A 10,979-nucleotide genomic window follows, 5' to 3' on the forward strand; every position below is an offset into this window, starting at 1 on the left:
TGAGCTTACCATGTTTATAGAATACCAACAAAATATGTGAACCCTGTTTAGCAATAACAGTAAGTGAAGCTTGTGATAGTGTGGATTACGAAAATAATAAGACTTCTGATCTCATTCTATTTGTCTGATAATACCACTGCATTCAACCATGCTTTGCTTATAAATCATACCAATATCAGCCCGTGTCATTTATCAGTAAAAATGTGATATGAATCGTTCTGTCTCAATCCATCAAAACTAATAATAAAGATCAAGTCTGAGAATCAATGAAGATCTGAGAATGCAAAATCATAATCTCGTGATTAAGTATAAGATGTAATGGATTCAGGCACTGAGGAGACACCAATCTAAAGATCTATTGATGGTTAGTGAGTGCAATAAGTTGTTCTTTTCTAGTTTGCAAGTTGGATATAATATGAGTTCATCTGCTATATCTGTGTGTATTGAGAGTTTGTTTTTCAAGGATATAGATATTAAAAATTGGTTGAAGATATAAGCGTAGGAGACAAGTAAGAATGTTGCCGAATTTAGAATGGCCAATCGTGTTTTTTCTTTCTAATGCAACTGTTGAATCAAGAATGTTCAATGTGTCTCTTTTTCATTAATACAATTGCAGACTGAATCGAGATGGTCAGTAAAAGAATTCTTGTTCTTGGAAAACTGTCTTAAACCATAAATGTTTATTTATTCATAAGAGAGTATTAAACATGTATAAAAGATATGGATATTTAGTTCAGAATGTATTACAAACATTCATACCCTGCAAGAATGAATTTATTAAAATTAAACAAGCATCTGGAAATCACGGGCTTGGAGGCTTGATGAGGTTGAGGGGGCGTGAGGAAAGATTCATCAACAATAAGAATCAGTAATATCAGTTATGACATTTTAATACATATCATTAATAATAGCTCATGCATATTCCTGTTATGATGATCTTTTGCTGCCAAGTCGTATGGCGTGTTATATATCATGATGCTCAGTGAATGGTAAGATGTTCCCTGTCAATTCCGGGTAGGGAGGGCCTTTCTCATTAGAGATCATGTGAGGATATATATTGTGGTCCGAGGTTGGGTGGTAAAGCCCCTGGCAATGTTTCACCTCTCTCAAGATATCAAATATGCGTCAAACAGAGATAAGCCATGAAATCAATTGTCTATCGGAAACAGGTATTATCATTTTTGTTTATGAGAAGGTAAGATTAAATTGAGGTATATCATTGTTATCATCTTTTTACTTCATATAAATGAATATTGAATATAAGTAATTATCTAATTTTAAGAAATTGTCACAGATAAGCAATCGGAAGGAAAAGAAATCCGAAGCTCTAATTGATTGTGTGACAACTGGAACCTTAATTGATATGGTGGTATTGGAAGCCCTAACTGAATCCGTGGTATCGGAAACGCTAGTTGAATCCGTGGTTGCGGAAGCCCTAAATTGAATCTGTCGTCGCATAAACCCTAGATAAATCCATTGTCGTGGAAGCCCTAAATTGAATCCATGGTCGCGGAAGCCCTAAGTGGTAAAGCAGTACCAGAAGCCCTATATAAACCGATGGTAATTGATGCCCTAATTGGTAAGATGATAAGTGATGCCTTAATTTAAGTTATATTGGTAGTTAGTGGTATTCATCAAATGATTTTTGAGTTAGCAGTCGATATGAGAAATTGTTATAGTATATTTGTGGACTAACCCGGGTGGTTGCAGAAGCATTCTTAGATGAATTTCAGTCCCTGTTTTTCCGAGGTATGTGATTTCAATTTCTGAAGTAATTTTATTAAAATGAATTTCAAGTATTTAGTTAAGAAATTTTGTTTAACTGACTTTAACGGTAATCTTCTTCACATGATCATGAATGATGTACCTACCTTCTTATGAAGTCGAAGTTAAAACTATATTCTATGCTTATGATAGATGTTAAAATTTGACCCTGGAAAACTGGTTGTTACACAAGGTCCTCGAACTCAATGAAACTAAAAATGGATGTTGAATATTTGATAATTGAATGTTTTGTATAAATTTTGTAAATAATGGAATTGATGCTTGCAGAAGGAATATATTGATTTTCTGACTTCAATAAAAAGATCAGTGCCTTTGTTCATCCGAGCGATAGAGTCAACTTCAGAGAATTTTTACATACAACTTCATAATGTTCAATGCACTTATACTGCCAACAATTTTAATAATCCAGATGCGACAGATCAATTATAATGCAATCTTAAATTAGTCCAGATTGAATTTTAACTCCTCTGGCTGGGAGACAAATTGGACATAGATGCGGAGACAGTTTAATATTTCATGACATCTATGACGATCAAATTTAAAATGCTAATTGACTATGTCCACTTATCTGATATCAAAATTATATACAGAATTCTAAAATATAATTATGAAGGACGATTCGCTTGTAATTTCAAATCTCCACGCCATTAAAGATAAACAAAAGACATTTTATTTTATTAAAAATAAAATAATGGACTTTATATTTCAAAATCATAATTAGCCCTTATTCCTCCTTACAAAAGTATAAATATAAAAATGCTCCTTTTTAAATAGATGTGAATGTTCGGATATTACCCTGACTTGCATTTTCTCTTGACTCATCTTATATCTTTTAATTTTAAAAGACGTGACCTTAAATAAAAAGTCTCACTTTTTTTGATGAGATAATGGCACCTTTTTATTTTTAATAATTCTCTTTAGCCTTACGACCATTAAACTTTAATGATAATCAGATTTATTGGTCTTTTTTGCATATCTCACCCGATAAATCCGAACACGTTAATTTTTTAAAGTTTATGGCACCCGATATTCTCAGGTTTGCGTGAACGAAGAAATGCTGGAGGTAACAGGGCGGAGTTTCTAGATATTTTTTCCAACACCCGCGGCAATGAAACTATGGCCATTGCGTAACATATTTGGTGGAAGGAGGCGTTATCCAATGATGAAATTCCATTTCGAGTTTGAGACGAACGTAGTTCTGTACCACTGTTTCCAAAATTGCATTTTTTATTTACTTTTTTGTGCAGCGCTCAGGCATACTTCTCAATCGCCGACTTGAACACGTAACTTGCTGTGTGTAACATGGACCTTCATTGACTTCGAACCTGCCAATACGTCTTCAAACATATCTGTCGCTTTTGAAGAATCTCCATCATGTGCCTGTAATTTTGTTGTCACTTTTCAATGTCTCTTCCTCTTCAATTCTTGGATGCAGAATGGATTATATATCTTCTTCTTGTTGTTGTATATATTTGGCGGTGAAATATCCACCAAGTGTGGCAACAGGGACCTCTGATTAGCATAGAGATTTTTTTTTTTACGTATTTAATACTGCTCCAGATCACTATCCATAAAATGGTTGACCTCTTTGTTATACAGTTCCACAACTCATCCTTGACATGATACATGACAAGCTCCTAAATGCTATTAGCAAAAAATCTTGATCTTTTAAACAAACTGTATCTTGTTTGCCACTGACAGCACCTTAAGGCAGGATTACATTTGTCACCTGAAACAAACCTGCCATGTTTTGAACTCGCAATCATTCCAGTTGAACGTCTTGCTGTAAACTGTCAGCCATAGATGTAGAGTGAAATAAACAAGATAATGACAATGTAATCCCATTACGCCATCAATAATCCAAAGACTGCATCCTACTCAAATCCAGGAGCTTTGTGTTCAGAACAGGCACAACTTGTTCCTCTCGAACGCCAAGCAGAATGACAGTTTGTAAAATGATCGAAGGTTGGTCTCCCCTAGCATAACATTGACTATTACCGACCACAGGCTCTATTATAAAGTTCAATAGTATCACCATGATTTGGATCCACAGAAAGTGCAGCCTGGTAATCACGTACAGCAGCTTCAGTGTCCCCTATAGACTCATGGAATGCTCCTTGCAAGTGCAGCAATTGCAAATCAGTTTTAAATGCTGTTGCCTTTGAAAGCTCTGAGATTGCTTCATTTTCTCTCCGATCATCCATCAACACTGCGGCCCGGTATCTGTATGGATATGTTCTAAGCGGATCCAATTTTGTTGCCATTACAGCTGTAAGAACTTTCACAATTGACTGGTGTGAATGTCTTGTTGGTAAACTCCAGATTTGCATCTCCATATACAAAGGCTTTTCCACTTGGCTCACACTGAAGGTTGATCATTTCCAACTTTCTAGAGAGATCTATGTAACACTCCTGAAACTAATGTGCATTTACTGATGGAAAACCTGAATTGACTGAGCCCAGCACCAATGATTAAAACAGATACTCTATCACCAAATATTCTTAGCATTATTATGAGATAAAATATAGGATAGAAAGCTTAGAAAAATCGCTTAAATGGAGGTCCAAAACCTTGGAAATTTGAGCTCCATCACAGTTCCACAACCATACGTTATAGATCCGTTTTATTTTCTTTGACTCAACTCATTACTGCTTTCTTCTCCCCCTCGTCTCCAACGCGTGGAACTAAGCAGCCTCCCAGTGACACCACCACCAATCACTCTAGATTTGTGAGGCCTCACAGTGGCTATACTCGTCAGCAGCACCCTCCGAGTACTTCTCAGCAATGCACTAGGGCCCTTGCTCGCCGTAGCCCTTACCCTTCAGTGCTTGGCTTCTTTTCACCGAGGAAGGATCCTTAGTCCTTGCCTCGTTTGTTTGCTTCTCACTTTTTGTAGCTCTTTTATTTCTGGCTTTTTCTGTTTTCTCTCTTTCCCAGACACCGTTTGGTGTCTTGTAGTGGGTGACCTTTTGTCTTGTAAGTTTCTCAGTGCCATAGACCCTCGTGTTCTTTTCTTTGGACATTAATAAATTTATCTTATCTTATCTAAGATCATACCTTTTTACAACTTGAATATGTTAATTAAAATTAAATTGTTCGAGTGTCTATTTGCCAGAGGTGGAAAGAGCGCACTGGAGCAAGCCTTTTGAGAGGGGTGCTACGCTTTGAGGCACTTGGAGTAGGTGTTGGACCTGAGGCTGTCTTGGTGGATGCATAGAGAACTCGGGAGGAGCTGACTATCCAGTTGGAGGCAGTAGAGTGACACTTGGCTCAGTGTACCTAGGAGCTGGAAGTAGAGAACGCAATACGGATGGCTATCAAGGTCAGATTGGCTAAGGAGACAGTATTGTGTTAGCAGAGGCTACAGATGCAACGTGTTTTTGGAGACCAGTTTGGTGCAGGCACGGGAGGAATGTGAATGTGATGTGACAGAAAAATATGTCTTGTTATATTTAGTCACAGTTAATGTGTTCCATTTTGTTAATCTATCTCGAAGATTTTGTAATTGTCGTCCGAAGATGACTTTACTTTTTGGGAGGGATGATGTCGGTAAAAAGTATTGTAGCCGACGGGTAGAATTGTATCCAAAAGGGCACGTGATGGTTGAGTCACCCCTTCGGGATAGTATATGTACATCGTCCGAAGAGACTATTGGATCACAATCATCATAATCATATTGTAAGCATTGGAGTGCATATTGTGTATATGAATAAAGTATCTATTCTATGTTATATCCTACTATACTATATGCGATAAGTATCTATTTACCCTGTATGGTAAACACACAGTGGCTTGAAATCTTCCAGATTCCTATGAAATTGGTCCCCTACAGAGACTCGTAATATCCTTAATTCACCTAAATGTATCAAACTTCTCCATGCTTCAAAATAATACACTTTTAATGCTCCTTTTTGCAAATTTGTCTCTCTTGAGAGACTTCTCAGAATTGAGATACCATTTTTCTTGACCTTTAAGTAAAATTTAACTTTTGATTACATTATATGATATTTTTATAATGTATTTATTCATTCATTTATTTATTTATTATTATTACTTATTAGATCTTATTTTCAGAAAGGGGACATCATAATTAGGGCTCCAAATGGGGGATATGACAACTTTTTATATTACATCAATAAATAGCATCCAAAATGTGAAAAGCATTTTGATTCTTGATGGTCATGTTCATATCTTGTGCATTCTTGTTACCTCAATTGTATGTATCATCTTAATGGCTTTCTGTATGGTTCAATAATGTTCTAATGATATTTCTCCTCGACCTTTTTTTCTGCATATCAGAACTCTTTTTCAAACAAACTCATCCTTTTGTCCTAGTTTTCCATATCAAGTGTAGTATTGCAGACAATATTCTCACCTTCCCTTAATTTCATACATGTACTCTATTTCTCTTAATGGTTGGCAGTTCAAATCTGGAAATGATAAGATGATTGCCCTTCAGAGCTTCTAGGATTCTTATCTGCTATCTTGCCCCACTTGTTATTTAAGTTGAATACTTGTTTAATATCTTCAGTTTTAAAGCATCAGCTTCTGCCCTTTCTAAAGAATCATCTTACTCAAGTCATCAAATTTGAGCTTTATGATTCTGTAAAATACTCTATTGTTCAAAAAACATCTCTAATGTTGTTAGCAAATCTGTTCACGGTAAGGGACCAGGTTCTCTCACTCACATCATCAACTGTTGAACTATGCTAATTGTGTTTCTATTGTATCCTAGTCAGATGATCTGCTGCAAAGTCACTATTGTCCATTATAAATTTGTGGAGTTGTTTTCTTGTGGATAATAAACTGGACCAGGAAGGTATTTTTTGAGGGGTTATACACAAGTTTCCAGGCTTGCCTTTTGGCTTTTTCTTTCAAAAAATTTAGCACAAATTGATTTACCACTGACTAACCTGTTATTGTAAATGCTGTGTCATCTTTCTCCTGGAATGATTTATTTGCATACCTGTGTGTTCATTTATCAAATTTTCCATTTCATGCAGCAAGTATGCCCCCACCAAGGTGTTCAATAATAAATTTCAAACCAGAAATATTGAAAAAATAACAGAAAATATAATGAAAAGAAAGATACCAAGGTTACCATGGGAAAACCCTCTGTCTTGAGGGGAGAAAATCCCAGCAACAAAGATCTCTCTTTTATTATTGGCGGGCAAACAATGAATTGAATCACAATTTTTCTGTGTACCAGATCGAACTGAATCAAAGATAATAATAAACTCAAAGAGAACTGATCAAAATGTTTTATCAGGTCAATCGCTATATCACTGGTCTTGTCACCGCAGATATTAATCTTCCACCAAACAAAGAACACTGATAAATGGATATGAAGACTTTTCCATCATCTTCTTGGAAATGAATACACCATCAGTTACAAAGAAGTTAAGAGTCATTCCGGATGCCAGGAAGAGTATATGAACAGTCACCGCACAAACTTTGCTAACCACAAACTTGTCATCAGATTACATATGATGACCATATAATATGAACAGTTAAGGAATATTAAATGATGCGACTTCAGGAAACCCAACGCTATGCATCAGCATACTTGTCTAGCATAAAAACATCAACATAAATAAAGATTCCTCCTGATGCTACGCATCAGCATACTCAACCTGGGGTAAAACATTAAAGCAAGGGAGTAGCTCTTGACATCATGTCTTTACCCAAAAAAGGTCTTCACAAAGAATCAAATCCCATTCGCATGACTTCTCGTTAAATCAGCACATCTAGTAAAATGAAAACGTTTGGCGCACAAATAATTTAATCATCAAAGTTGGGAAGATTCCATAAAATACGTTGTTATATCTTCGCTTTATAATTATGTTTTGAGTTTTTTATCAACTTGCTGAGTGCTTACAAGTTTCTTACTGGCTCACTAAATAACTGCAAGAAAATTGATCTTTTTGACTGACTTTCAGGCATATCAAGTGAGTCGTAGCTGTTGACCCAAAATTTAAAAATAAAGATCCACAGTTAAATATTATAAGCACTTGTAAAATCCTGTGATAGTTTTACTATTAGATTCCAGTTTGGTAGCCGCATTTAGATATTTTGTTGTTTAATATTTATAGTTGGCAAAATTTCAAATAAGTTCTTGCCTAAATTTCTACATTGATTCAAATTTTCTTCTTGAAGCAATTATTTCTAACCAAGATGAAATGAAGGAATACACAAGGGTTTATAAAATTGAATTAAATTTGTCAGTTATATGAATCAAGCATTGGTGAGCTATGAACTCTCTCTCTAGTAGAATCAATCATGTATTTACCAAAACAAAGCGAAGTCAAGAACATCCTAGGTAGGTGATGGCTATCGTATTTCATGGGAACCAGGAAACAGAGTGAGCTTCTTGCTTGCCTGAGTGCAAGCAGGCTGAGACTATATCCTGTCTCATTTCCCAAGAAGCCGTAACTTCCTTTCCTTGTTTCTATACACATGCAGTTGTATAATATTCAGGCAAGTCAATGTATAATCGTCAGAATTATTCAGGATAGGATATTCCATATTACTATGTTGTGTTTAGCACTATTATGTGTTTTTTACACGGATTGTATTTTTCAGTTGTATTTATAATCTTTAACTATTTGACTTCTTTGGTAGGTATGTTGATGAAGGAGATCAAGGTGTGAATGATGCTCGTTGGCTTCATAACATGCCAGTTTTGGTAACGGCCAGTGGGAATGGAAGGTGAGGAACTATTCCAGTATGTGATGTATTTTCAAATGCTTTTTGTGGATTTATTGGTTTTTTGTGAATCGAATTTAAGCTGTGTTTTTGGCAGTGTTGCTATGTGGAATGTTACTCTTGGAAAACCCTGTATTAGACACTTAATCAGCCACACACGGTGTGCTAACACAGTAAGTTGCCACATTCAATTTTCAGTTTGTGCCACAGAACTTTTAGCTACTACAAATATAAATGCAAAACTATGTCATAGCTTATTTTTATATAATTGTGTAACTGACACATCTGTGGGAGGATTTTGTTTGATGATCTGTAGGTAGCTGTTGCTCCTAATGACGAGTACATTTGCAGTGGAGGTGACGATCAGAAAGTGGTAAGTTATCACTGTTATAAATGTATTTGTTTTTTGCTTTTCATGGAAACCAGTATGAGATATCCATCCTTCCCATAACATGCATTGCCTATGGACTAATTGATCATGGGTTCCTATTTTCAAGAATTAGTTACTGGAGTTCTACTGTGTTTGGGATGGTCGATGTCAGGAATGCAATTGTGACTGGTAACCAAGGCATGAACATATTCTAAACAACCATGAAAGGATCAAGAAACACTCTGAACATAGAATCCTATTATTTACTTTGTCTTCGAAATTTATCATTTGTTTGTTATAGTTTCTCAGTCTTAAATACTACTAACTAAGATCAGCGAATATATGATACATTATATATAGTTGGCCAAGCATTTGATCATCCAGTGAGTTCGATGTTAAAATCGTTATGCAGCCAAGATGTTTGTTGCCGTTGATAGCTCTATAAGAAAATTATCTCATGAAAAGATTGCATAGACATGCCAACTCCTGTCTTATAGCTATTTTCCGTTCATAAATTTTCTCTTTTGAGGCCACTAATTCCTTTTCAATCCTTCTATGCAATTTTCCAGGTACTATATCATGACAGAAAGGGGAGATCTAGGACAAATTGGCGTCTCACCCACCCTCTATCAGAAGTCCAAATGGATTTAGATGATATATAGTTTATTGTGAAATTAGGTGTAAGGCTCCATTGTCATGTATAATTAAGAAGTAAATAATAATAATAATAATAATAAAAGTTTACAGGTAACAAGTGAAACCACAGATTTCTCTTGTAGAGAGTGTCTTCCTGAAGGATGGGTAATACTGTTGAGAAACAAGCACTGGTTGTAGACACCATATTTCTACATTACAATCATCAAGTAAAATCACAGATTTCTTTATACGAACTGTATTTCTGAAGATGAGTAAGCCTTGAGAAAAGAGGAACTGGTCGTATGCCATATTTCCACATTACATTTTGATGTGGATGTACATTATGTACATTATTATTAATTATTTCTACATATCTCCATTCCACTCAATAAAGGCTAAAAAATCCAACGTTTTCAGGGTTGATGGTATGTTTATATCTATACATTTGGGTTTTCTTTTACTAACTATTTTAGGGCTGCAAAATATTAATAATGCAATAACTTTTTAAGGGAATCTCTGCTCTTTTTAAATGAATTAAAACATGAGTAAGCATATATTTAAATTAGAGTTTATCTTTTGACTTAGCTGTTACTGAGTAGGGGAGTAGATTTGTTAAAATTGTATCTTTAGAAAGATGCAAATGTAAAATAATTAATTGTAATATTTAACATTTATATTATTTTAATATATCAAAAATATAAAACCTATTTAGAAAAAAATCATTTATTGTAATGTAATCATAATCTCCTTATTTATTTAATCAAAATTTTTTTTCAAAATTATTAATGATAGCAAAAATTATTAATTAATATACCAAAAATAATAAAGTGCAAAACAATTAAAGTGTATGATCTACAATATTCAAAATCAATAATAAAATATAAAATATATGTATCATTTTGAAAAAATTATGTTAATCTATTTGTATATAGATGATTTTAATGAAATAGTTCCAGTAACAAAATAATAAACAAATATGTATTTTAATAAATAAGGTAATAGTTAATATTTTTCAAAAATAATTATATATTTATTAAATAAAATAATATCTAAAATTGTTAATGTTATAATTTTGTCAGATAAATTATATTATATATATGAAATATATAATATATGACAATGTTATATATGGAATAATTAACTTATATTGAGAGTATATTAATTGCGTTATAACTATAACTAATGTAAGTTAATATATTAAATAGACATGTCTCTTCAAGAGGCATGCATCTTTATATCATATATATATATTCATTGGAATAGTAATTTGGAAAATACAAAAATATTCACAAGTGCTATTACAAGTTACAGATCTTATTTCACTAACATGGTATTAGAGCAATGTTACGACTGGGATGCTAGATCAGATATTTGATTTTAGAACTTGATAAATCAACAATAGAAAATATTTACACTGAGAATTTGTAGAACTTATTTTACAGTTTACCTTACTGGCTCCTCACGATGTAGAACATAGTTTGC

General features: G+C 34.1%; 1 protein-coding gene across 1 annotated transcript in view; it reads left to right on the forward strand.

The window, feature by feature from the left end:
- The window catches only part of LOC149533001 (ribonucleoside-diphosphate reductase subunit beta), a 184,462-nt gene extending 174,544 nt beyond the window's left edge, over window positions 1–9,918 (forward strand). Inside the window, exons 18-21 of the mRNA XM_089807580.1 lie at window positions 8,408–8,494; window positions 8,589–8,664; window positions 8,808–8,864; window positions 9,431–9,918. Of these exons, the coding sequence (XP_089663706.1) occupies window positions 8,408–8,494; window positions 8,589–8,664; window positions 8,808–8,864; window positions 9,431–9,523 (313 nt within the window). The 3' untranslated portion in view covers window positions 9,524–9,918. The remainder of the gene's footprint in view (window positions 1–8,407; window positions 8,495–8,588; window positions 8,665–8,807; window positions 8,865–9,430) is intronic.
- Window positions 9,919–10,979: the final 1,061 nt, after the last annotated feature.

This window comes from Cupressus sempervirens, chromosome 10 (assembly GCF_028749045.1).
Source record: "Cupressus sempervirens isolate cs-2001-9-10 chromosome 10, ASM2874904v1, whole genome shotgun sequence".
Taxonomy (NCBI): Eukaryota; Viridiplantae; Streptophyta; class Pinopsida; order Cupressales; family Cupressaceae; genus Cupressus; species Cupressus sempervirens.